Source organism: Mesoplodon densirostris, chromosome 1 (genome assembly GCF_025265405.1).
Source record: "Mesoplodon densirostris isolate mMesDen1 chromosome 1, mMesDen1 primary haplotype, whole genome shotgun sequence".
Lineage (NCBI taxonomy): Eukaryota > Metazoa > Chordata > Mammalia > Artiodactyla > Ziphiidae > Mesoplodon > Mesoplodon densirostris.
In genome coordinates, this window is record NC_082661.1 from 111,919,602 (window position 1) to 111,947,118 (window position 27,517).

Consider the following 27,517-nt stretch of genomic DNA (forward strand, 5'->3'; position numbering starts at 1 on the left):
CGCTCTCAGTGGGCCCACCTGGAGGGCCGGTGCCCACCTGAAGCACAGGTTCTCCTGGCTTCACTCAGGCATCCTTCTGTCCAGGTCAGGCTGAGCTCAGGGGCCATGTCCCAGCCTGCATTCCCATCATCCCTCCCAGGATTCAATTCATAGCCCTTTTCCAGTTAAAAAAATCCTTCCGTCATCAAAACCCACTTTCACTGTTTGAGCTGCAGCTTCACAGAAGCTGGTGGTGGGATTCGAGTGCACCGGCCCGGTTTCCAGAGCGCTCTGGAGGACCTGGGCTTCCTCCCTTGGTCGTACCTCACCTGCGTCACACTTTCTAAAACACACCTCACCTTTCAGGCTCTTCTTTTAGAATATTACCTGGCAGAGTAGGTAATTGAAGGAAAAGAAAGGGACTCTGAAGCCCGCTTTCTTGCTTCTTCCCACAGGTCACCAAGGAAAACAGAAACCACCTTCTGCCAGAGATTGTGACGTGTGTGCAGAGTGGCCGGAAGTGAAGACGACTTGTCGCCGCTTTTCTGCGCGTGAACACATCGCTTGGAGAGGAGCCTGAGTTCCCTGCCTGTCCAGGTTTTTGGCCTTTGGGTTTATGAAATCTTGGAGGCTTTGCCAAAGAAAGCCTGACAGCTGTTTTCCATAAAATGTTTAAAAGATCAAATTAGCCTTAATGCTGGATTGACTTTACAAGATTAACAATCCACTGTGGCTTATTTATGCTGAGAGATTTCTGTTTGTTTCCTCTTGCAGTTGTGCATATGATTTGGGTAAATTATGCAATGAGAAATGGTTTTCGGAGTATTAGATGGAATTTGCCCCCATTGATGGAAGTTTATAAATGTGTTCAGGGAAGGGGGAGAAAAGAGTTCACTGCCTAATCAGTTTTGCATGTCAGGAAAATTATATCCCTCTCCAGGAGCAGCTGAAGTCTCCTGCAACTTAGAGTGATAACAGTTACTTGATTTTTAAAAAATCCGTATTTCAAGAAAAGCCATTTTCAGTCCTCCCCCTCCCCATCTCTTATTGTTTATCTGTTTGCTTATTGCTTAATAAAATAAAGGTAGATGTGATGATCGCACGCATGTGGGTACTTGCGTGGGAGGGACGAGCAGTCAGTAGAAATGTTGGTAGCGCTGGGTACCCAGCAGGGCTTCAGATCAGAGCTGCACTTTGGCCCCGTTCATTTAGACAAGTTCGCAAACCTTCCTGGGCCCTGTTTCCCTCCCAGAAAAGAGGGAAGTGAGTGCTGTCAAAGGAAGGCGTCGCCACAGCCTGAAGGAAACCACCCTCAGGCGTCCTCGTGATCCCCTGGGGAGCGCCCGGGGCCGGGGCCTGGGCTGCGGGGAAGATGGTGCAGAGAGAGAAGGTGCAGCCTTGGCAGGGCCCTGTGGGACAGACCACTGAAGCCCCAGAGCTCACAGAGGGTAACAGCTGCCCTCCCAGGGGCTGATGGTACACAATGACAATAACCAGTTCAGTGTCTTTAGGCCAGTTTTGGTGAAGACCTATGAATTACCAGGATGTTTTTAGCCTTAGCTACAAACCCAGCTGGTGCTAATGCCGGGTGTGCCCTTGAATGTGACCTCTGACCGGTCCGGGCATCTGTGGAGCGAGGTGCCCCGTGAGCTGGGCCCTGGGGCAGCGGACAGTGCAGGAAGCAAGTCAGAAAGAGAAAGACAAATACCGTATGCTAACACATATATACGGAATCTAAAAAAAAAAAAAAGGTTCTGAAGAACCTAGGGGCAGGACACACACAGTATTTTTAAAAATGGGTTTTTTTGGCCAAGCCGAGGGGCATGTGGGATCTTAGTTCCCTGACCAGGGATCGAACCTGGGGCCCTAACCACTGGACCGCCAGGGAAGTCCCCCAAATGGTTTCTTTTCTTCTCTGAATTGGCAGGTGTCAGGGAGATGGTCCTTTAAAGTCACGGACTGTCACCTCTCTGACTGTGGTGGCTGAGAGGAAGAGGGCACCGTCAAGCCGTAAGTGCGTCAGGTGCGGGGCGGGGAGCTATGGTAGCCCAGGAAAGTGGGATGGGCCTCGCCCCCTCCTTCTCCGTCTGTCTCCGTGTTCGTAGAATGAATGCTGTGTCTGGGAAGACCACGTGGGAGTAGGGGCGCTGGGGGCAGCTGATGGCAGGTGCTTGTGACTTGGGACAAAACAGTAGGAAAGTGGAGCAGGCTTGAGAGGAGGGCTTGGGGAACAGGCCTTGCGATGCCCGTTTCATGGGCCAGGAGAGGTCAGTGCACCAAGCGGTTTTAGAAAATGACTTGCCAGGCAGATGGCTTTAACACACAGGGCAGAAATTAAAATCAATGGCAGATTAGCCACGTGATTTATATAAAACCAAGCTCTACAGTCTTTATATTACCTTTAGAGGAGAAGCAGTTTTGTTCAGTGTCCAAATGTAGAAAATAAATGACTCTTTAGCTCTGTTCTGGCAGAACAGGTGAATAACTCCAGCAAGAAATGTCACCTTTGGAAAATCTCCTCTAAATGGGGGCTAATAATACAATATTTTGCAAGGAATACGCTCTGATAAACAGTTGACTCGCTGAAGATCAGATTAACAAGCTCATGAGTTGTAAATGTAAAAGTTGTTTGCAACACTGGAAAAAAATCACGTGACCGTGTTGTTGACAGCCCATTAAGAATCCTGGAGGGGATCCAGCCATGATCTCACCCGTGGGTCTACGTGTGCACACGCTCAGAGTGTACACTCAGGTGGCTTTACTGTCGTAGACAACGCAGAGGGTGGCATCCCTATCTGAGGAGTCTGGCCCCGATGTGGGTAAACTACACCTTTCCTTCTCCCGCTGCATCCCAAAAGGCTGCCAGAGAAGCAGGATAAGCAGTCGGAAAAGCAACTCTCGAATCTCTGGTGGCAGGAGCACCCGCATCGTGTCTCCCTTCTCACCTGCATTGCGCTGTCCCTGCAGACTGCTCTCCCAATTCTTTGAGCAGCTCTCACTTGCTGGGGAAGCGGTGACTCTGTGTTTCTTACTTGTGGAGGCCCGAGGAGTGCCCAGTTTGAATGCTGCTGGGCGTGGGTCATTGTCTTACCTAATTCAAGTGGCCACCCTCTATGGGGAGGCCACGCTCACAGCTCAAGGCTGCCCTTCAGTCCTGAGGGCTTGGCTGCAATGTTGCCCAAAAGAATTTCGGGAACTGCCAGCCAGGTTTGCTTGAGCCGACTTAGAGGACTGCGGTGAGGTTATATCAGCTTCTCTTTAGACAGACATCTGCAAATCCATCAGAAATAAGCAGGAGTGCACCTCCAGGCATTGCTGATTTGAGAATCATGCACTGTGTCTCCGATTATACAGAGTCTACCTACTGTTATTAATTTCTAATTCTTATTTTATTAAAAAAAAAGAATATTACCATCTACTTCCAAGGGGTAAGGAATTCTCTGCAATACCCTCCCCTCTGCCTACACTTCCAAACCCCAGGTACCTTTAAGAGATTTGTGTGACTGTTTCCAAATTGAGTATCCCTAACTATTTAGGTCTTTCCAAAAGTGATGGTTCGCCAGGTCAGGGATGATATTCTCCATGGACTCTGTTCTGCGACCCCTTCTTCCTCCCTCACGACAGGAAGAAGCCAGGTTTCTGCTCTACCTGATGGGAATCTTCAGATGAGAAAAGCTGTCTCAGAATTTGCCTACAGCATTATAAATCAACTATACTTCAATTAAAAAAAAGAATCTGAAAAAGAATATGTATATAACTGAATCACTTTGCTGTACACCTGAAACTAACACAACATTGTAAATCAACTATACTTCAATAAAAAATAAATTTTTTTTTTTAAAAAGAAGTTGCCTGAATGTCATTCTTACAGTGAAGGATATATTTTTTTTTGTTGTTTTTTGGTTTTTTTTAGAAGTGACAAGTTTCAGCAGAACTCAAACAACTGGACACAGCAATAACTGTAAACATTTTAATTCCAAAAACAAAGGTATGTGCAAATGTCCTGTGACACGGTAAGGATTGCTTGGCTTGGAAACAGGCGTGCATTCCTGGGAAGCACACAGCGCTGGGCGAGACGGGGCCTGGCTTCTTGCAGGACGTTGCTGTGACTGCAGTTAGCATCATTCCTAGGTGGCCCTCCGTGACCTGCCTCAACTAGACTTCTGCACTCACGTTGCGGGGGATGGTTGGCTCTTTTCACAGGATGCTTTGGACGTGACTGCATGCACTATCACATTTTTTTGGCAGTAAAGCTGTCACTGGTTTATACTTAACATCTGCATAAATATTATAAATAAGTGAGATGTTTCTCTATATGTAGACTGAACACCAGCACGCTGATGGTGTGATACGCACTGCTGTCCGCCTCATTTTCACAGTAACAGTGACATACAAAATGCCAGTCGTTTAGCATGCAGCTATCTTATTTTCATCAGGACCGGAAGGAGTTATTTATGTGCTCTACTTGAGTTGTCTTAAGATGTTACCATGGCTTTTATTTGAATTTTCCAGTTCTGGGAGGGATGCTTCCCGCGTCCCTCCTCTCTGGGGCCGCGAGTGCCAGAGCAGGAGGGAGGCCTGGTGTCAAGGTTTGTGTTCATCACGTGAGATATTTTTCAAGAACCTGAGATCAAGTTATTCTGTTTTGTGCACAGCACTCATTCCCCACAGGATGGATCTCCCGGCTCTCATTCTTTGCGCTGTTTAGTTTGGGGGAGCGCAGGGGAGAAGCTGGGCGGGCTTGCATCCCTCCCCGACGGCGTGGCTCCTCCGGCCCGAGCTCAGCTACTGCTCGTCGGAAGCGCTCTGCTGGGAGGCCGTGTCGTCCAGGCCCATGTCCTCCTGGCTTGCTCTTCTGCACGTCACCCGCAGGTTCTCGGCCACATGGCGATCTTGAAGCAGCCCCTGCTCGGTGGCCTCCGTGGGTTCGCACGGCTCGGAAAAGTGCTTCCAAAGAGAAAACAGAAGCAACAAGTGATGGCTCAGCAAAGGTGATTGCTTCCCCTGATGACCACCCCACGGCTGTAGGTACCAGCCGGCAGTGTGGCAGGAAGCTGGGGTCAGAGTCTAAAGTCAGGTCTAGTTACAGAGGACCAAAGAGGGGGGGTCTTTGAGGACAGAGCATGCAGCCCGGGCCACGGGCAGAGGGAGGTGCCTCTGCACACAGGGACCTCTTCTCGGGTAACCTGGAAAAACATGACCTTGGGCAAGAGGTCACTTGTGAGCCTGGGTTTCCTGAGTTTGGGTCAGTGTCACTTCATATACATTTAGTCCTGCACAGCTGCTCAGTCCTGCAGGTTTGATGCCAAAGAGTAATACCGAGGCCTTTTTATTGTGGCTGCACATGGTCCCAAGGACCCAGCCATCCCTGTGGGAGAGAGAATTTGCCAGAATTCCAGAGCTGCATCCACAGACTGTCTTAAACACACATTGGGGGTGGCAGAGAGCTGTGATACTTTGTGCACCGTTACTGAGGAAATGAAAAAAGGGAAGTTTGTTTATGTTTAGCTATCTAACGTAAACTCCTAAAGTAACCGGGGGCTCCAGGATGCTCATAATCCTGCCCTGAAGGCCAGCACACCGTTGCAGCAACGCCGTGGCTCTTCTTAGGGTGGTGCACGCCGGCCCGGTTTCAAGGTGGCTGGAGGTGCCACTGTATGGCTTCTCCTGTGGGTGGGGGGAGGTGCTGGCCTGTAGGGCTTCTCCCTTTGGGAAGAGGGTAAGGGCAGAGCCCCCAGCATCCACCTCCAAACACCCACGCCCGGAACCAGAAGGCCAGCAGCCTGTGGCTTTGCCCCTCCGTGGGCAGGACGGCGTGTGAACGTTCAAACGGAGCGTGGAAGTCTCCAGCCTGATGCCGGCTTTTGCCTTAATGTCTCTGATTTCTCCCTCCCCACCACAGTACAGAAGAGAGCGGCTGGGGGTTTACTTAACGTACTTAACTTGTGAAGCCCAGTTATTCATCCAACGCCAGCCAGCTTGGGATTCTCGATAAGGGACCGTGTATTTGGGCAAAGTCCTCAAAACTAACATCGAACTGCGTAAAAGTAGAAGGCCATCTCGGGAACCACCGTAAAATCTGGTGGCTCGGAACTGATGGTGAACTGCCTGCAGTGCTGATGTGCGTCCTTTCCTCTCCCTCAGCCAGAGGAATGTGGAAAGAGAAGGTTCTGTCTGCACCCGTGGAGAACATGCCCCCCGCCCCCGACATCCTGGGTTCAGGGCGAAGGGGACTCTGACACCGGCTCCCTCCATCGCCTGCCTGGGCGTTGTCATTACGGGACGCGTGTGATGCATCCTGTCCACTTCCGAGCGTGGCCAGTATAGCTCCCGTCTCGTTGCCTGTTTGTTACTCTGGGAACCCTACAGGGGAGGTGATGGGAGCCGGGATCATCGGCCAGGAGTGCCCCCCACCCCCCGAGCCCCTCACCCGTGCGGGCTGGCTGGTGGTCCTGGCCGAGGGGCCCAGGGTGATGTTGACACTGCTGGAGGACTGGGTGTCGCTGGTGTTGCCCCCCTCGGCGGCAGACAGCCCGGAAATGACCAGGACGCTCGAGAAGCTCCTCTTGCCAAAGAGGAAGCTGAGGGTGGAGCTGGTGGACGAGCCCAGGCTGGACCTGATGAGGGCCTCGGCCCGCTCGCGGACGCTCAGGTGGCCGGCAGCGGGGACGGGCGGGGGCTGGGAGTGCAGGGACGCCGCCGAGGTGCACGGGGACAGCCGGCTGCCTGAGAGCCGCCGGGCCAGCTCGTGGACCGACGTGGACGTCTTCAGGAAGGCCGGGTGGCTGTCCACGATGGGGCCGGACGAGCGCAGGATGGGTGGCGTTTGGCTTAAGGCCCTGGGGGCCTGGACGGACTGAGTCCTGCCTTTTCTCCTGCCTTTAAAGGAAAGCAGAGCAAAATAGGTAAACGACAAGGACCTACTGTAGAGCACAGGGAACTCTACTCAATAGCCTGTAATAACCCATGTGGGAAAAGAATCTGAAAAAGAACGGATATATGTATATGGATAACGGAATCGCTTTGCCGTGCACCTGAAATTAACACGACATCGTAAACCAACCATAAATTAATTTAAAAAAAACAACAACACATAAGTGTGGGAATTAAAGAGAAAGAAGGGAAAAAGCAAGGGCATTCAAAAAGTCACTTATCTAGTCAACCAGAGATTTCTAAAAAGGAGGATTTAAAAAAAAAAAAAAGCAGAACAGACCAGCTTGCCGTGGCAGGCAGCTGCCAATGTCAGTGTCTGCGTGGTGAGGCAGGCAGGCTGCTCTGCAGGGCCCAAGGGACCCAGGCTGGCCTCCCACCTTCTGGGCTGGGATGGAGGGCTGGGAGCCCAGCTCGGGGCTCCACTGAGGCCTGAGAATTGAAGGATGGGGCGGGGGTATTGGTGTGGGCCAGAGGCCAGGGCGATGGGCCTGTCGGTTTGCCCAGGCCTGTCCTGGGTTCCACACCAAAGTCCCTCGTCCCTGGGAGCCCCTGTCCTGGGCAAACCCATAACGTGGCCTCATCAGGCAAATCCCATCTTGTCCCTGCTTCAGGACTGGGTTCCCGGGCTCCTCTGATAAGCAGTGATGAAGGGAAAGCATGTGGGTTTGCATCATGTTTAGCTGCCTTCGAAAGAGGAAAAAAGGGTTGAGCCACATGCTGTGGCCTTTTTTTTCTAGAAAAGTTTTCCCTTAAGATCAAGGTCTTTGAGAGGAAGCCCTCCCCAGCCCAACTCGGGCGTGCACGGCCCGGGTTCCCACGTCTGTCAGGGCTCCCAGCTCCCTTTGGCCAGTTGTCCCTGCCCTCAGGGGTCCTTCCTGGCCCAGCTCTTGCTGAGACTTGCTGAGATGAGGCCTTTATTTTATTTTTTATTGGAGTCTAGTTGATTTACAAATGTTGTATTAGTTTCAGGTGTACAGCAAAGTGATTCAGTTATACATACACATATATCCACCCTGGCCTAAATCTAAAAAAAAGAGAGAGAGAAAAACAAGGCCATTTTGGACACAAGGGACTGGACTGCCCAAGGATTTGGTCCTGGCACATCTCTGGAGGAAGGCAGGCTTAAAGTGCCTGTCTTTTGCCTGACTTACCTCTGTGGCTTTAGAGACTAGGTGGGTGGAGGAGCCTTGAGCTTGCTGGAACGCTGAGTTCCTTAACTTAAGCCTCAGTACTCACCAGGGTCTAATTTTAAAATATAATTTTAACCACAAGGTCCTACTGGGCAGCACAGAGAACTATATTCAGTAGCCTATGATAAACCATAACGGAAAAGAATATGAAAAAGAATGTATATCTATGTTTAATCAAATCACTTTGCTGTACAGAAATTAACACATTTGTAAATCAACTGTACTTCAGTTTAAAAAAATAAAAAATAGGGCTTCCCTGGTGGTGCAGTGGTTGAGAATCCACCTCCCAATGCAGGGGACACGGGTTTGAGCCCTGGTCCGGAAAGATCCCACATGCCGCGGAGCATTTGGGCCCGTGAGCCACAACTACTGAGCCTGCGCGTGTCTGGAGCCTGTGCTCCGCAACAAGAGAGGCCGTGACAGTGAGAAGCCCGCGCACCGCGATGAAGAGTGGCCCCCGCTCGCCGCAACTAGAGAAAAGCCCTCACACGGAAACGAAGACCCAATGCAGCCTAAATAAACAAATAAATAAATAAATATTTAAAAACAAATAAATAATAAAAATAAATAAAATCTTATTTTGAAGGGGGCAGCTGGTGACGTCATGGTGCTACCAGTTGCCCTACCGACGTGTCTCCAGGAGTGGCTACAGTTACATTCAATGGGTAAAAATAGAGGGGGCTGCATGGTGGGTACCCCCAAGGAATGTCACCTCACCCCAAATGCCCAAGTGATTAACCGGGCACCTGGTGATTCTGAAATATTTATGTCTGTCTGTGGGAACACGTGAGAGTGACACATCTTTTGCGAGATAACTCCTTAGGGCACAGATGTTACTGTGGACATTCCCCGGGTCCCCTCTAGAGCCCTGCCCCTCCCACAGCGGCAGACTGGCCGAAACGGCCCTCCTGCCTCACGTTGACCTTACTGCCATGCGCCCACTGTGACGGTGGGCGCCCATTTCCAGAGGGCACTGGGGTTCCCACCTGGCTCCCTCCTGCCCGTCTGCTGAGGAATCGGGGTGCTCCCCCCGCAGTGCTGCTCACAGAGTGGGACTGGGATCAGGCTCCCTGGGCGAGTGCAGGCAGCTCCCCGGCATATGGGGCTCCCACCCGGGGATGGGGCCCATCTGAACGGTCCCTGCTGAAGAGCTGAGTATGTTACCCTTATAGAAGAAGAAAGAGGGAGAAAGGGACCCTGACGAATCAGAATTAAGAACAGAGCTGGTGATTTGTTAGTTTATTCAGAGCTTGGCAAGGCCAAACATCTGTTTGTGATTTATACTGTAACGCTGATTGCTGCCCCAGAACAGTCCACATTCATCCGCAAGACAGCGATTTTGATGTTGGAGAGACCACCCGTACTTAGTGGGGGAACTTAGCTCATTCCAGTAACAAAGGGACAAAGACCCATCTGTGTGTCAGAGGGGAATGGTCTGTGTTCCATGCAAGATGGGGTAACCCCTGCCCCGATTTCACTGCTTCAGATTTTCTTGGGTTTTTTTGGTCGATCTTGATTTTTTAAAAGTTAATTTTGCAAATGGAACAAGTACGAAACCAAGCTAAATACATCTATGCTACTTACTATTCTATAGTTTAACTTAGTTTGCCAGTTACTTCATTATCACATTAGGAGTGTTTCTAGGGAAAACCTCCTTAGAACCTGGGTTGAAATTCCATATAAATTACCTTCCCCTGTTCATTATCCCAGCACTATTCCTTTGTCTTTGATTGTTATCTGAAAGGTGGTGGTGCAAATCCTTAGAATAGGATAGAAGAGAGAAATTATATGTATCAAATGTTAACTGTTGAATCTAGATGAAATGTATGTAGGTATTCATTGCCTTATTCTTGAAGTTTTTCTGTACTTTAAAAAATTTCAAAATAAAACACTAAACTATTAAAAAAATAGGATAGAAGAGATAGCCTTCCTGTCCAATTTGGGATTCAGATTCGTTACAAATTCCTAACTGCTCTCAGCAAGCACACCACCAGCCTCCACCAGTGGGCCGAGTCCCCTTCCAGCAAGAAGTCTGCAGGTTGTCAGGCCGCACTTAGGGCTGCATAGTGAGTTCCTGGCCGTTGGGCGTGAGGGCCCGCGAGTCAGGCATGAGGTGCTGGGCACCCACACACTGTGCCCACCTGGGATCCCAGTCCTCTGAGAGTCTGGCAAGGGCCAGGATGGGGATACTCGGCTGGGGACTGAAGCAGGGACCCAGGGAGGGAGGGAGCAGTTGGGACTCCAGTTATGGGAACTGAGCCTTGGGCACTGTGAGTAAAACAAGAGTCTGTTCTTAGAATTTCGTTCACATTCACCCTTGAGAGCAGCTCAATCATTGCTGCGTGGCTAGGCTTCTCTGTCATGCCCCGCCCAGGAAGTCAGGTCCTTCACCTGGGCCCCAGGGACTCCCACAGGGCACAGCATACTGGTCATCACTGGGGGCCCAGTTGGGCCCCCCAATTCATATGCTGAAGTACTAACCCTGGAACCTCAGGATGTGACCTTATTTGGAAAGAGGGCTGTTGCAGGTGTCATTCGTTAAGATGGGGGTCGTAGCGGAGTAGGGTGGCCTAATCCAACGGGACTGGTATCCTCATCAGAAGGGGAAATTTGGACACAGACATGCACACAGGAAGAATGCCATGAGAAGATGAAGGCAGAGATCAGGATGAAGCTTCTACAAGGGAAGGGACACCCAAGATCACCAGCAAACCACCAGAAGCCAGGAGAGTCCAGGGACCCATTCGCCATCACGGCCTCAGAAGGAAGCAACCCTGCCAACACCTTGATTTTGGACTTCTGGCCTCCAGAACTGTGAGACAGTCTTTTGTTGAAGGCACTGAGTTTGTGGTACTTTCTTACAGCTGCCCTAGCAAAGGAATACAGGTTTGTTCTGAGGGATATGGGAAGCCATTATTCAACAGAAGAATGTCCTAAGTTAAAATACTGTCGGGGCTTCCCTCGTGGCGCAGTGGTTGAGAGTCCGCCTGCCGATGCAGGGGACACAGGTTCGTGCCCCCGTCCGGGAGGATCCCACATGCCGCGGAGCGGCTGGGCCCGTGAGCCATGGCCGCTGAGCCTGCGCGTCCAGAGCCTGTGCTCCGCAACGGGAGAGCCCACAACAGTGAGAAGACCGCGTACCGCAAAAAAAAAAAAAGAAGCCCAATGATGGAAAATGCACAGCTGGTTTGGGCTCTGGAAGATGCAGCTCCAGCATCTGCCACGAAAGCCCGTGACTGCTCCCAGCCTCAGGCTCCGGCGGTGAATGGGGGCGGGCGGGCGGGGGGTGTGCACAACCTATGGGGTCTGGATTTTAGGACAGGAAGCAGCGCTGGCCCTTTCCAGGCCACGCAAGCGCTGGCACAGCTTCGCTTCTACGAAAGGGAAGAGGCTGAGTCAGAGCCCATCCAGCACACCCATCTTCGGCTCTTTAAAAGCCTGCAGCCCCGCCAGCCAGAAACCCCCAGACTCCAGCCTCCCTCTGGTTCCAACAAGTCACCTGGTTAGACGTGCCAAGTGCTCAGGAATTTCTCCATTTGGAACCTACCTTGCATTTTCCCATCTGGAAGATCACTTTATGTGATTTTGAAACTTAAAATTCTCATGCGATAACAACTGTTAAATAAGCAATGAGAAACTCCTGGCTTGAGAGCCCAACACTGGAGGCCTCTGGCTGGGCGACTGCTCTGCTTGGGGTTGGGGCAGACGGCACGGGGCGGGGAAGGGGGCCTTCTTCCCCCTAAGCAGCTAATGGCAATCACTTTGCCCATCTACCTACCTATCTACCTCTCCCTCCCTCCCTCCCTTCCTTCCATCTCTCATCTATCTTCTATTATCTAGCTATCATCTATTGATTCATCTCTATCATGTATCCATCCATCCATCTATCTATCATGTATCATCTGTCTTCTACCTATCATCTGTCTGCCTCTCTATCTATCTGCCATCTTGCCCATCTTTATATAAATCCTCACTTTTTCAGTTAAATCCTCAGCCTTGCTTCCAGGAGACAGGGACCGTTCCTCATTACTCATTCGGCGCAGAGCTGGCAGGGGAACACGCACAAAAAGGCACTTAATGAATCCTTCTGGATGGTAAAAGCACTGAGGCCAAAAGGCGAAGCCACTAACAGGTTTTGAAGGGCAAAGCTGAGCGCCAGTGTGCCAGCAGGAACCAGGGCCAAGCATCTGTCTCTCCCACATCCACCCAGGCGCGTCCTCTGTGGGCCCTTGGGGTCGTCTTTTCTAAGCCAGCCCCCTCCTCCCAGTGGACTGGGGTTTTGGAACTTCATCCATCTGGTTGAGCCTAACTGCTTTTAAACTTTAAACTCAGCCCAGACTTGAACAAAGCCACCCCCTCCATCTGCACCTGCTGGCACCCTTCTTCCCTCTTTTCTTATGCTCTGAAATGTCAGGTGTAAGTGCAGGAAGGGGAGAGCTGTAGACAGTGGGCAATGGAGAGCAGGAGCCTGGCTGCCTCGCCACAGACTTGGAGAGGGCGGCTCAACTCACAGAAAGACGAAGGCACCATCATGGATCAAGAGCTACAACACAGCCCGACACAGAGGCACGTGAGCCATAGGCACTGAATGAGTGAGAGGTGGGGTGGAAGGGAGTGACCGCTGGACCAATGGACAGACACATGGCTGGCTGGCTGGCTGGCTGAGGTGATGGATAAACAGATGGATAAAGGTTAAATGCTGAATCTAACACATGGAGAGTTGTTTTCTGAGTAGAACCTATAAGAGTTGTGTATATTTGGGGCATCTTTTGTCCCAACGCTGATTTTTCCTGCATAAAGGGGCTCTCAGAGGTTAGAACGACAACGCAACCCACAGTGTTGGCCAGTGGGACGACAGGAGCCTTATCAGTAACACGAAGCCCCCGCTGCACCCACCTGTCGTCCTTGTCCCTTCAGGGGGTGACCGGTGGCGGCTCCCATCCTTTCTGGGCTGTTCCGAGCTGCTCTCCCGGCTCTCACCACTGGGGGCGCTGCTGCCGCCTACGGGCGGGGCGCCCCCGCCGTCCGCATCCTCGCTGTTGCCAGCGCCGGGCTGGCCGGTGGCATCGCAGTCCTTCCGCACCCTGTGAGAGGGAGAAACGCTTCAAGGGTTCTCACCAAAACATTTCTGATTGCCCTAAACGCCTCATCACGTTCGTGTCCAAATCAGGATGGCAGACTGGACTCTCCAGGTGAGCAGCACACCTGTGACGCAGGTGGAGAGAGGGGCTTCCGTTCCCCAAACCTCAGAGTCTGATAACCGAATACACCACGCCCGGATGAAGAAGCAGCAGGTCCCACCAGCCACAGGGACCCTCGGCTCTGGGGCCTGACATGGAGCTCTGCCAGATTCAGACAGAACATCTTAGAATTCGCTCCAACTCACCAGGGACACCGTTACAACGGGGTGAGAAGACTTACGGGATGAGAGATGAGGGCCAGGTGGGAGGAGGGATTTCAAGCCCCGTTCTTTTTTTTCTTTTTCTTTTTTTTTTTTTGCGGTACACGGGCCTCTCACTGCTGTGGCCTCTCTCGTTGCGGAGCACAGGCTCCGGACACGCAGGCTCAGCGGCCATGGCTCACGGGCCCAGCCGCTCCGCGGCATGTGGGATCCTCCCGGACCGGGGCACAAACCCGTGTCCCTTGCATCGGCAGGCGGACTCTCAACCACTGCGCCACCAGGGAAGCCCTCAAGCCCCGTTCTTTGAGAAAGATGTGCAACAGACACTCCCCAAAACCCATAACCTCGGCAGTTCTGCAAGGACTCAAGCCCAAGTCTCAGCCCGTGGATGGAAGGGGGAGGGAGACAGACTCATCTGATGAAACAAAGGATGTGCTGCGGCGCACCTAGGCACGGCAGTTTTCATCTCAGGAGGAAAGAGCCATGGACAGTGACATTCCAACCAGAAGCCCTGGAGTCGCAGCCCCGCCCCATCCAGCACCCGGGTAAATAACCGGCCTTTGTCGTCAAGACCCACCTTAACCACTTGGTTCGGAACCACGCCCTGACGCTGTCCAGGGTGACGGGTCCGCTCCAGACGTTCCTCAGCTGCCTGTGCGTCCCTAGGTAGGAGGTGGTGAGCGGGGAGACGTACATGGGGTAGCCCAGGGGCTGGTCACAGGAGGAACTGATCAGGTTCCGGAGGACCTGCTTGTGGTTCTGGATGCTGCCGCGCTCAGGATTGCAGTTGCGGAGGAAGATGAGCTCTTGCTGCTGCCCCGCCCAAAGGCCACGGACACACTCTCTGTTCACCTGCAGGGTGGGGAAGACGCGGGGAGAAAAGCAGATGGCGGGGGCCACCAGCAAGGTGGTTCTGGGTCTGAGTACCTGGGACTGCAATACTTTGGCCTAAAGCTTTCATAGTCAAGCCCGAATGACAGCCCCGTAAGGTGGATGTGATGCCACTTTTACGGGGCCACAGAGATCAAATAAAAAGGAAGGAAGGCTTTGTTTCAGCGCGGTGGTTTGAAGCTATAGGAAGAAGAGAATCTCTGGGAAGGGAGTTCTTGGGTTCAGGAACAGGTGATTAGAGGAAGGTCTGGAATTTTAGAGAACTGTAAAGTCTTTAAGAATAAGCTAGGGGCTTGCCTGGCGGCGCAGTGGTCAAGAATCCGCCTGCCAGTGCAGGGGACACGGGTTTGAGCCCTGGTCTGGGAAGATCCCACATGCCGCGGAGCAACTAAGCCCGTGTGCCACAACTACTGAGCCTGCGCTCTAGAACCCGCGAGCCACAACTACTGAGCCCATGAACCACAACTACTGAAGTCCACGTGCCTAGAGCCCATGCTCTGCAGCAAGAGAAGCCACCACAATGAGGAGCCCGCACACCGCAACGAAGAGTAGCCCCCGCTCGCCGCAGCTAGAGAAAGCCTGCGCGCAGCAACAAAGACCCCACACAGCCAAAAATAAATGAATGAATGAATGAATAAATAAATAAATAAATAAATTTATTTAAAAAAAAAAGAATAAGCTAGATCCTGACCCTCAGCGACATGTGTGTCTAGCCTACCAGGACTTCTTGCCAAAGCTGTCACCTGCGCACCGGCTCTCTGGGTGGGAAAGGGCCCTGGAGCAGATGCACCGCCTGCCCCGGGGGTGCCCTGCATGCTGGCCAATGCTGCCCCCCAACCCTGGGACTGTGGGTCTAGACAGAGGATGCTGGCCCAGGGCGAGGGCATCGGTGCCAATCCATCCTATTTCTTCTCACATTCCCTCCAGATGGGAGGTTCGTGCCAGCCGGGAAGGATGGGCCCCATACCTTGATCACCTTGAAGCTCAGGAAGCTCCTGTGCAGCATGATGACCTTGTACTCGTCCGTGCCCTCGTCTACCACGTGCCGCAGGGTCAGCAGCTCCTCCTTGTTGGCCAGCACGGCGCCCCTCCAGGCCGGGTCGCCCTCATGGCAGATGACCACTTTCTTCTCAAAGGACTGTATGGCCTCGTAGAGGACCACGGGGTCTTCGTACTCGTCGGGGCAAGTGAACTGGTCCTGGGGAAGGAAGTCCATCTTCGGGTCAGGAGGACCAGAGAGTTGGCCCGGGTGGGTGCAAGGCCAAGCCCACCTGCATGTCTCACAGTTGCCCTGAGTGGATGGAGGACACCTTGCCAACCCAGCACCCTTGGCCTCGGGGCCTGCTAGGCAAGGAGCTTGTGGCTTAGGTGCCTATGACTTTTTGAGATAGCGTGGGCACTTCTGATGTCATTTTCTCTGGCCAAGTCCCTCTTCCATCCTAGTGGGAGATCACCACCTCCTAGGGGTCTTGAGGGCACACTGTCACGGACACCATCAAGAATACGCGATGCCTCAACGCTTAGTTACTAAATCAGAAGCCCACTCATCAATGTCATGCCGAGGAAAGGGATTGCGTTTTTGAAAGGTCATTTTTTCCCCCTGATGTTTCAGGCTTATACTTTTTTTAAAAATGGAATGTTTACCTGGTGCAGCTTCAGGGACATCCTGAGAGCTGGGGCAACAACTGTGTGCAGCAGGTCGATGTCTGCAAACACCCACTCATCCTGGGCTGTTATTCTGAAGTCACCTTTGAAGAGGGTGTGGAGGCCGTACAGGAAAGAATCCAGGCTGTGAAACAAAGTCGAGTTTGTTCCTTCATACGGAGCAAAGGTGTTCAGGCTCCTGTCACCCTGAGCTGGCCTGAGTCTCCCTTGTGTCACCTCAGGAAGGATTTTACTGTCTTTAGGCTGATCCAGCAGAGGTCCCACCGAACACCTGACACTGCAGACCGTATTCAGACCCTTGTGACAACTGCTATAATGGTCACCTTCAGGAATAGCCACTGATGCTCTGGATCCCTGAGTGTGATGGTGGAGGTCCTGGTCAGAGCTGGCCTGCTATGTCCACAGGCAGAGTGAGTGCTGAGACACGGGGCCGTCTGGTCCAGGAGCCCTGGGGCCTCCACTTCTTGGGAGGGAGGCAGGGAGGCCAGTGGAAAACCCAGGCCCTTCCACTGGTCGTCTCTGTGTTTCTGGATAGTGCTTTCTGACTATGTCACTCATAATAAAAATTGGATTCTCCCACCATGTGGAGAGAAAATGACACCAAATGCAATCTCAAATTGGCCATTTAGATTCTCAGAGCACATCCAGCTCCCAATCCCACCCTTTTTTTTTTTTTTTTTTTATGTTTTTAGGCTTTTTGGCTTTGTTTCCGTTTCCTGCATGTAATTGAGCATTGCCTGGGTGGAGAGCAGAGAGGTGCCCGAGGGACATCTTTCACGGTCTGGGTCCTTTAACTTTTGGATCAACGCAGGGAGTGGGTCTGGGAAAGCGACTCACCCTGTATTATGAGGAGGGAAAGAATGGTTCTTCCTTCATTCGTTGCCTCGAGTTCCAGTGAGACACTCAGTCTCAGCCTCCTCTAAACACCCTGGCCTCTAACAGCCCTGAGCGGGAGTGGGCAGCTGCATGAGAAACAGCATCCCTGACGGGGTTGAACTGGGACAGAACGAGCAGGGAAGTGTGTGTGGAAGCGACGCTCCGAGGATGGAACTGAGGAGGATTTAATGAGCTGGCTCGCTGAGCAAGACTTTGGATTCATGGGCTTCCCTGGTGGCGCGGTGGTTGAGAGTCCGCCTGCCGATGCAGGGGACACGGGTTCGTGCCCCGGTCCTGGAGGATCCCACATGCCGCGGAGCGGCTGGGCCCGCGAGCCATGGCCGCGGAGCCTGTGTGTCCGGAGCCTGTGCTCCGCGACGGGAGAGGCCACAGCAGTGAGAGGCCCGCGTACAGCAAAAAAAAAAAAAAAAAAAAAAAAAAAAAAGACTTTGGATTCAATGCAGCACGCCAGACCCACACCTCAGGGAAATAGCTCCACTGTTGGCTGTTGGAGCACGTCGTTGCGAAACACCCCAGCATCATTAACCACCTTCCAGAACTCCCTTGAGAGGGATGCCAGGGCTTGGAGTCAGAGCAGACCGTGGGAAACGGGAGCAGCCAGGGTCTAGGCAGGTGGGGCAGATGCTGTGGCCTCGAGGAGCCCAGAACCTTCCAGAAAGAGTCCAGGAGGCAGCCCTCCTGAACAGGCTCCCCTGACACAGAACAGAGACTTCCTGGAGCTGTCTGCGGTCCCGGGAGGGGAGGGGTGGACCGCAGAGCCAGGCTGGAGCAGTGCAGAGGCGGGGAGGGAAGCTTTGAAACGGTGGTAACTGCTATCACTGAAAATGGTCCAAAATGCCCCTGTCATCAGATAGGAGCGAAGTCCTGAAAAGAGGGGGTTAAACGTGGGTGGGTTTTTTTTCTGGAAAGGATTAGAAGCATGCCTCGCTGCTTGCACACAGGCGTAGAGAAATCACTCCTCTTGATGTGGGGCTGGGGACGGTGGCAGAGGGAGATAGAGGGACCTGCGAAGATGCCCAGAGCGACATGGGCAGATGGGAGAGGAGAGCCAGAGAGGCAGCCCATCCTTTGCTCAGCGGTGTGTGAAAGCAGCCACAGGCCCGACTGCCCAGTCGGGAAAAGGCCCTTCCACAGGACCTCACTGAGTGCTTGTGAGCCCATCCCAGGTCCCCAACGGTAGATGCTTTACCGGTCCTTTCTATTTTCAGAGGAAAATGACACTTTGTGACGCTTACTGCTGTTCCATTAAAATGAGTCTCAATGCACAAATGAACGTATCTATGAAACAGAAACAGAATCACGGGCACAGAGAACAGACCGGTAGTGGCCAAGGGGGAGGGGGACGGGGGGGAGGGAAGGATGGGGAGTTTGGGATTAGCAGATGCAAACAGTTATCTATAGGATGGATAAACAACAAGGTCCTACTGTAGAGCACAAGGGACTGTATTCAATATCCTGTGATAAACCATAATGGAAAAGAATATAAAAAAAGAATGTATATATATGTATAACTGAATCATTTTGCTGTACAGCAGAAATTAACACAACATTGTAAATCAATGACACTTCAATAAAAAAAAAAGTTTTTTTAAAATGAGTCTCCGTGTAGAAAACAAAGCCTGGGGTAGAATTCCACTAGATTGATGGTATTACCCCTAGCACCTTAAAGGTACAGGCATCCTAAAAATAAGGGTGTTTCATTACCTGCCTTTTAATCTCAGGAGAAGGAAGAGGAGGAAGGCAGAGATGTGACGAGCTGGGAGGCTTTGTTGGGGAGAGCAGAGGTCTCCAGGTCGCCTGCAACACATTGCTGACTTGGAGCATTATCGGGCTTCGTCTTGTTAAGACTCTACTGAGGGATGACAGGCTCCCACCCACAGGCCAACAGCTGGAGTGGGGAAACAGGGTTACACCTGAGTCGATCAAGGTTGGCCTTCTTGGGGACTAGAACAGCCAACACCTGGCCCCCTAGTGCTGCCTTTATTTACTAAGTTTTTAGCACGTGTGCAGTGCCATGTAAGACCGGGCTTATCTCGGTGCCGCGGAATGGCTCTCTACATGTGGATGTAGAGATTGTCCCTGCACTGAGGACTGCTTGGCAACAAACTCTATAACGGGCCTTCTGTACCTCTTCTGCAGCACGCAGCCCATGTTCCATGGCATCAGGACTTGAATTATTTGTCGCCTTCATAACTGTGTGTGCATGTGTGTATGTGTGTGTGTATGTGTGTACACAAGCATAGGTGCACATTTGTGTAGGTGAAAATAAATAACTAAATACATTCTGTATTTTTTCTGTGTGATGAATAAAAGATCCTCTTCATTGCTCTATTTGATTCAGATTGCTCTACGTTGCTCTACGTTGCTCTACGTTGCTCTACATTGATTCAGATTAAGGCTTTTTTGTGTGTGATTTCAATTTTTTTCAGCTTTACAGAGGTGTAATTGACACAACTGTAAGATATTTAAAGTGTACATCATGATGATTTGATATACATATAGATTGTGAAAGGCAGATTAAGGCCTTTGGGGGTTTAGGCTTCCTTTTAAAGAAATTTTAAAATATAATTAAAAAAAACTCATTGGAAATAGGAATTTATGAACTCCTAAAGGTGTGGCTTTGAAAGATTAATGTTTTATTTGTCTGATAAATGGAAGTTAGAGAAGTCTAATGATAAATATCAGGAAATATAGTAGTTTATATACGTGTGAGTATTGGAGATATCTGGATTATTCAAGGGCAACTCAGAATTTTAAATTACGCGGATCTTGAACCAACTATATAAAACATTAACACCTTAATAAACAGTTTTTCAGTGAACAGATTTTTTTTAAAAGCACCAGCTCTGAGCAACTAGAAGTGAGGCAAAAAGGTTGATACCTTACATTTTTCTGGTGGTTTGTGCATTACTAAGCACCTTCCATTCCATCAGCTTAGCTCATTCTCATGGATGCCTGTACAAGATATAGTATTATAACCCTTTCATATAAGAGGAAACAGGCCAGAAAGAGTTGAGAAAGAGGATGAGGCAGGTGGGAACAAATATTCAGCATCTCACGTCACACTGAAGGAGCATGGCAGCCTCCGGCCACCTACCTCTCCAGGAAACACAGAGTTTCTTTAAAGAAAGAACACTGGAGAAGAAAGCAATGGTCACCCTCAAGTAGCTCCAAGGCATTAATGTCCAAATGCTGCATGGACCAGCATATGACAGCAAAGCTGGAAGGATGGGAACCAGAAGCTCCAATCCTGAGCTCGAATCTTGGCTCTGATTCTGTTGATATCTGGGGAAATCTCTTGTCCTCACGATCATCGATTCTTTTCTGGGTCCATCCTTAGGATTGAGTGTGTCCAGGAGTCCGTGGAGGCTGGGGGAGAGGCTTGCTAAGAATCTCTTGACATGGGGGGCGGAGTGCAGGTGCGTGTGGTTGGAAAATAAAGGACATGTGTCAGTGTGGGGAGGGGACAAATACACCCCAGGGTCCAACATTCATTGTCCCCTGGGACCCATGCTTGAGTCTGAAAGGCACAGAAGACGTATCCAAGGGGTCTGGGCACTCAGAGTGCAGGGTGGCAGCCACTCCTAGAGGAAAGGGCACTGGGCCAGCAGGAGAGGGCCAGGTGCCACCCCCAGAAAGACGGCGGAGTGACCCAGAGCACAGGCCACACTGAGCTTGGACAGCCATGATGCCCACGTCAGCACAACTCAGGCCAGGACAGTCAACAAAGGGAGCTGAAGTCGGTGAGGAGGAAACGGCAGGCACCGTGGGGTGGCCGAGCCACATGGGTGGGGGCGATCTGAAGAATTCCTGGGGGCAGGTGGGACTAACTTTGACACAGTGTAGCAGTCAGGATCTAGAGCCTGGGCAGGACTCTGCCATGTCCAAACATCGCACAGACCCCAGCTCTGGGCTTTGGTTTATCCAGCTGTAAAATCGGGGCAATAATTGCACCTACCTCATCCTCTTTCACGCCTCGAGAGAGGATGAAATGCATCTACTCGCTTCAAGCACTTAGCGCTGTTCCCAGTACCCAGGGAGCGCACCACCCATGTTCACCGTGATTGTTATTCTCATTGTTACTGAACTGGAATGTCAAGGCAACACAGGCTTCAGACATAAACCAAGGACGCTTATCTTGCAGCATCTCAGATAATCAATGGAGAGCAATCACGTGGTGAAAGGATCGCAGCAATGTGGTTCCAAATAAATGCCAGATAAATTGAGAAATAATACTTCCCAAGTGAGAACTAGCTAAAAGGCAAGATTTGATGAAAAGCTTTTTAAAAATACATTTGGCCTCGTGGCGTTCAAGTGCTCTGGGCCTCCACATCAATGCGATCAACTGCTATTATCTAGTGAAAGATGCTTCCCGAGGCTGGCCAGAGTACCAGGAGCAAGCTGGCTGCAGAAGAAATGATCTCCTGGCAGCTGTTCAAAATCAAAACTAGAGGGCTTCCCTGGTGGCGCAGTGGTTGAGAGTCCGCCTGCCGATGCAGGGGACACGGGTTTGTGCCCCGGTCCGGGAAGATCCCACGTGCCGCGGAGTGGCTAGGCCCGTGAGCCATGGCTGCTAAGCCTGCATGTCCGGAGCCTGTGCTCCACAATGGGACAGGCCACAACAGTGAGAGGCCCACGTACCGCAAAAAAAAAAACTAGATTTCCAGACCCGGCTCCCAGAGAGTCTAAGCTGGCAATTTGTGATGGGGCCCGGGGCCTATATTCTAAGCTGCTCGGGTGATTCTGAGGCGCCAGGGGTGATTCTGGGGACCAGAACGTTTCAGGGAGCTTGGGCAGGTTGGGCAAGGCTGGTCCAGGGCAGCGAGCACGGTGTTAGCTAGGTGATAGAGAGTGACAGAAATGATGCCCACCAGCGCCCGGCCAGCGACGTGGAAAGAGAGGGAAAAAAAGGCACCTGGGGACTTCCCTGGCGGTCCAGCGGGTAAGATTCTGCGCTCCCAGTGCCAGGGGCCCGGGTTCGATCCCTGGTCGGGAACTAAGATCCCGCATGCCGCAACTAAGACCTGGTGTAGCCACAATAAATAAATAAATATTTTAAAAAGAAAAAGAAAAAAAGGCGCCTGCCAGCAATGCTATCCCTTGAGAAAGTCCCGCCAGATCCCTGCCCCTCCAGCAAGTGCCCTAAGATTAATCAGTGTACCTCCTTGTACAATCCAGGTGCTTTTCAATCCAGTGTGCTGGCGCTCGGAACAAGTGAGTTTGGGCCCAAGCTCTTCAGAGCCGAGTCTTGGTTTCCCAAAGCCCTCAGGCTCTCCTGGACGTGAGCCCCACTGGTTTCAAAGCCAGATGTTATGGGGCTTGTTTTCCTGGTTCAGGTGCCCCAGCTGGGGAGCCCACTGTGAGCCTCAGACCCCTCGCTCCTCAGGGGGGACCCCCATGGTGGTGACTTCCCTCCCACTGTGGGTCGTCATACTGGAGGGGCAGGTTCTGACTGGACCGTGTCTCCGCCCCTCCTACCCTTCTCCATGTGGCCTTTTCTAATATCCTTAGTTGCAGAAACTCTGTCCTGCTAGTCTTCAGGTCATTCTCAGGGATAGTTGTTCTATGTGACGTGGTAGGTTTGGTGTGATCGTGAGAACAGGTGACCTCAGAATCTTCCTACACCACCATCTTGAGCTGAGCTGGACGACTTGATTTTAATCTCTGGTTCAGGACCATGCATCATGTTTCCTTTATTTCTCTTCTAGATCCTGATTTCTGAGTTTCCAACCCCAGTCTGTCAGGCAGACCTCAGTCTTGTCTGCAAGAGAATTCACTGTGACGTCTGGCCCTAGTTTGGGGTCTCGTCTCCGGTAGAAGGTCGGCAAGGAAACTGAGATTACGTCCAGGATTCCTGAAGAACGCTCTTTTCCTCAGTCCGCTGTGGGTGAGAGCAGTGTGGACGTGGTAGATGTGACCCCAGACTATAAAAGTGACCTCCTGCCACAAGGTCACCTGTAAGGGCTCTCAGCCTCCAGCACAGGACATCTAGGGCTGGATTGTTTGTCTGTTGTTTTTCAAGCTTACATTTATCTTGACATGTTCTATTCTCTTAGAAGCCTAGTTACTCCAAGAATCAGTAAAATTTCTTCTTCAAGCAAACATGTTGCTGCTGTGAATGCAGCCACCTTCTCACCCCTTATCTCTATAAATGGATCATCAGCCAGGATCCACTCATCACCTCTCATGTACTTGAAGACAGTCACCAAGCCATCTTTTAGCCCCTGTGGTCAGTGAAACTATCTTGACTTCCTCCTAGACATGCCTTTATATTTGTATGCTCTTGTTCAGTAGGAGACACAGTTCTACAAAGGGGATAGGCCCCAAACTCCAAATTAAAACCATCATCAGTGTTTGCTTGTCACATCCCTATTAACTCATTCTATCTCTGTAACATATGGACGTCTTATTTGAAGACATTTTACATACCTGTACTCTTTTGCTCACTTGCATTCAGCTTATCATTTCAGCTGATTCTCAATTTGCTCATCCTCTCTAATTTTTCATGCGTGTATTTTTCTTCCTTGAGGATAGCCTATCAAAGCTATGTCAGTGCTGTGAAGTCAAAATATTTCCCCAAGAAACCCATCAAATGAAGCAGAGCTTGTGACTTATGCTGGGCTGCTATATAAGACTTATCTGTGGAGTAAGTGTTCAAAAATCATCTGTTAGTCTTTAATACTAAATATGTGAGAATGACTTGTTAGGTCTCAGAAAGTACACTTAAAGGCGATCATAAGCCACTCCTACTTTGAACATAAATAAAACCGTACTGAATAAAATATTAGCAAAGTGAATCCATCATTGTATAGATAGAATGTATCGTGACCAAGTAGAGCTTATCTCAGAATTGCAAGGATGTTTTAATGAAGAAATCTATTAATATAACCCAGTACATTAATAGATTTAAGAAGAATTTCATCTGAATGTGAGCCCTCAAACTTTGAAAGAATTCAACATCATTTCCTGATGAAAGCTTTAGCAATCTAGGAAGAGAACGACACTCCTAAAGATGAAAATGGTCTAAGAGAATCCTAAAACAAACCTTATTTTTTAACGCTAAAATATGACACTTGTTCCCCATTAATGTCTGGATTAATGTGGGGATGCTGTGTTAGACCAAATAATGGTCCTCCAACATGTCCATGTCCTAATCTCTGGAACCCGTGGTTATGTTACCTTACAGGGCACAAGGAATTTTGCAGATGTGATTAAATTGAGCATTTTGAGATGGGGAGATTTTCCTGGATTATTTGGGAGGGCCCAGTGTAATCACAAGGATCCTCATAAGTAAAAGAAGGAAGTGGGTGAGGTCAAGTTTGTCAGAGAGAGATTGGAAAAGGCTACACTTTTGTCTGGGAAGATGGAGGAAGGGGTCGCTGGGATGCAGGCAGCCTCTAGAACAGGGGATGGATTCTCCCCTCAGAGCCTCCAGAAGGAATGCAGACACCTTGATTTTAGCCTAATGAAACCCGTTTTGTACTTTTGATCTCCAGAACTGTAAGACAAATAATTTATGCAGCTGTAAGCCACCGAATTTGTGGTAGGTTGTTACAGCAGCAATTGGAAACTAACACAGATGCCCACCTCTAACTGGAGGTCAGAGCCAATGGAACAGGAAAAAGAACTGAGGTATAAATATAGGAAAGAAAAAGGCAAAATTGTCATTATTTGCAGATATGTCTTTCCAACAGAAAATCAAATAGAATTAATTGAAATAATGTTTATAACAGAGTTCAGTAGAGGTGCCCAGGATGAAATCGATATAAAAAACTAAATACAGTAAGTCCCCTACATACAAACGAGTTCCATTCCGAGAGCACATTCGTTAAGTCCAATTTGTTCATAAGCCCAACAAATTAGCCTAGGTACCCAACTAACACAATCGGCTATATAGTACTGTATTGTAATCGGTTTATAATACTTTCCACATAAATAATACATAAAAAACAAACACAGTACAGTAAAGTACACAAAAGCACAACCACTTGTAGAGGATGCACGCGTGTGACAATGTACACCAGACACGTGAACTAACTTACATGATTGGGCATACAAATGGACGTTCACATCTTTGAAAGTTTGAAACTTGAAGGTTCGTATGTAGGGGACTTACTGTAACTTTCCTGTATACCAGCAGTAGCCAATTAGAAAATGTAACAGGAAAAAAAGGATTTTATGCATGATCACAATAAAACTATAAAATACCTAGAGACAAGTCCACTAAGGATTACAAATCTCCAAAAAAATGATAAACTATTATGGAAAGACATTTAAAAAACTGAATGATTACAAAGATACACCATATTATTGGCTGATGCCCATTCTTTCCCCAAATTAATCTGTGAATTTAATATATTCTAAATCAAAATTCCAAATGAGGTTTTTATAAAATATGAGTCTAAATTTCACCTGAGGAGAAAATGAGGAGAAGCAGGCCCACCATAAAAACAAGTGCACCTTAAAATACGGTACAGGACTGCTCAGTGAAGTGAATCAGTCCCAGATAATCAAATCTTTCCCTAGACTAGCAAGAGTATCATTCCCAGATTTATCTCATCACTATGTCTGCAACAAGCAGAGCCAACATGGAGTATGAGAAGCTGTTTGAAACAAACAAAAAAATCCCATCAAAACAAGGCTGACCAAAGCAGCTGCTAGGCATGGTGCTTATTCAAGGAAAAAACAAATAAAACAGACCAAGTGAGATTCACCTGGATCAGAAATATTGGAACAAGTAACACAAAGAACAAGATCGAAGAAATCTGAAAATATGTTGTATGGGAATGGAAAGAGAGAAATCGTTGAAGCATTTTATTTGTAATTTGTAAAGAAAATTTGAAATTTATTTTTAAAAAAACAACTTCCCATTGATCCAACAAAAGATCATGTGCTTGGATGTTGTGAATATCTGAAGACTCACTTTGTGATGTGGAGTCCAGAATCTTCTGAAGCCCTTCTCAAAGAGTATTCCCTATTTACAGAATTAGAGGGGACTGTTTTACAAAGCCCACGAAGGAGGCTTCTGCTAGACTTTCAATCATCCAATTCGGTCCCAGATGACCACAAAGGGAACTGCCTGGGTCTGGTATGAGGCTGAGTCAGGTGGGAGGGAAGAGAGGGGCTAGAAGCAGGTCAGCCCTCTCCAGAGCATTCCCTGGAACACAGATCGACACAATACTTTAATTGGTGAGCATTTCTCGTCTATGAAGAAAATCATAAAGTTCTGGGATGTGGGTGTTGAAAGACTAGCTGTCACGAATTCTAACCACCTTGGTTCTCACCTTTTCCTCTTAGTGACTCAAGGCTATAGCCTCCAGAGAGGGATGGAGGGACGGCCAACCACACCACGTCACCCCTCACCAATGCACACACGTCACGGAGGACGCCTGTCCACGGCTCGCCAACAGGAACGACGCAGAGCCATCCCCTGCAGGAAGGGCACTCGGAAACATCTTCGACAAGTCTCCCTGGACTTGTTTACCCAATGGCCAGGCGCTGTGACGGCTGTTAAACAAGCACACGTGTGGCTTTTGCCCTTAAGCAGCCTGTCATTCCACCTAATAACCCCCAAACACACTCAAGTAGAGTATCAGAAGGACCCCTTTGCAGAGCACTGGATCAACAATACAACACAGACATCTTGAAGAAAGTCCAAGTAAAGGAGAAACCACTACACAGAAGCTCTTTCTTTTTCAGCTCCCTGGGTCTGTATGATTCTCAGCCTTGGCTGCATGTTGATGCAGCCGGGGAGCCATAAAAAAGTCCCGATGCGTGGTCCACCCGCAGGGGTCGTGAAGTGATCGCTCTGTCCTGGGGTAAGGCCTGGGCATCGGGATATTTACAAGCCCCTCGGGAGATTTTCATGTGCACCAATCAAGATGCCTCTGACGGACAGGCAGAATCCAGAACATCCGGTCCACAGTGCTAACTACCAAAGGGGCAGTGTGTGAAACGGCCACCAACCGGGGCGATGAGGAGGTGACTGATGAAATTCACAAGAGCGGTTTCCCTGGAGAAGGAGGAGGTCGGGGCAAAGAGCACAGCTTCATCTGTGATGCCAGTTCAGGGGTCTGTTTGTGAAGGCAAGACCTCAGGGACCGAGGGTGAAGGAGGGTGAAAGGGGCCAGGAGAGAGTTTACAGCTAAACACAAAATTGTTTTGTTCTTTAAGAAGAGAAACTTGCAGAAAGAGAGTTTGAAAAAAACAGGAGAAGCAGCATCCAATCATCAAAGCCCCACAGAGTCAGGGCAGGGCAGGGGCTGGAGTTAAAGCACAGAAGTGACAATTTTCTTTTGTGAAGAAAAACGGGGGAAGGGAACTAATGTTTTTTTGAGCATTAATTCCGCTAAATACCAGGCTAGGCGCTTTGTATGCATGATTTCATTTAATCTTCCCAGAAAATTTGCAAGGAACCTTGTAACATAGAACGCCCTATACCCAGAATTCTGGGGTTTTGACTGTTCTGTATTACTGCTGTTTCCACATCTAATTCTCCAGATCACCATGGTTAAAAAGTCTTCTCAGAGGCCCAACATGATTTATTAGGGAGAGAACACTC

At 49.9% G+C, this 27,517-nt stretch overlaps 2 protein-coding genes across 6 annotated transcripts in view; one reads left to right on the forward strand and one right to left on the reverse strand.

Annotated features, from left to right (window-relative positions):
• The window catches only part of NTPCR (nucleoside-triphosphatase, cancer-related), a 38,584-nt gene extending 37,503 nt beyond the window's left edge, over nt 1–1,081 (forward strand). Inside the window, exon 5 of the mRNA XM_060107834.1 lies at nt 435–1,081. Coding sequence (XP_059963817.1) covers nt 435–503 — 69 coding nt within the window. The 3' untranslated portion in view covers nt 504–1,081. The remainder of the gene's footprint in view (nt 1–434) is intronic.
• Nucleotides 1,082–3,977: 2,896 nt separating this feature from the next.
• PCNX2 (pecanex 2) overlaps nt 3,978–27,517 on the reverse strand; it is a 287,082-nt gene continuing 263,542 nt past the window's right edge. For 4 of the 5 annotated variants that reach the window (XM_060107868.1, XM_060107877.1, XM_060107849.1 and 1 more), the window contains 6 exons: nt 16,039–16,183; nt 15,362–15,592; nt 14,081–14,355; nt 12,999–13,186; nt 6,410–6,858; nt 4,705–4,926 (listed from right to left, as the gene is read on the reverse strand). In XM_060107868.1, the coding sequence (XP_059963851.1) occupies nt 4,765–4,926; nt 6,410–6,858; nt 12,999–13,186; nt 14,081–14,355; nt 15,362–15,592; nt 16,039–16,183 (1,450 nt within the window). In that variant the 3' untranslated portion in view covers nt 4,705–4,764. Of the gene's footprint in view, nt 4,927–6,409; nt 6,859–12,998; nt 13,187–14,080; nt 14,356–15,361; nt 15,593–16,038; nt 16,184–27,517 lie in introns of all 5 variants that reach the window. The other variant, XM_060107858.1, reaches the window with a different exon arrangement.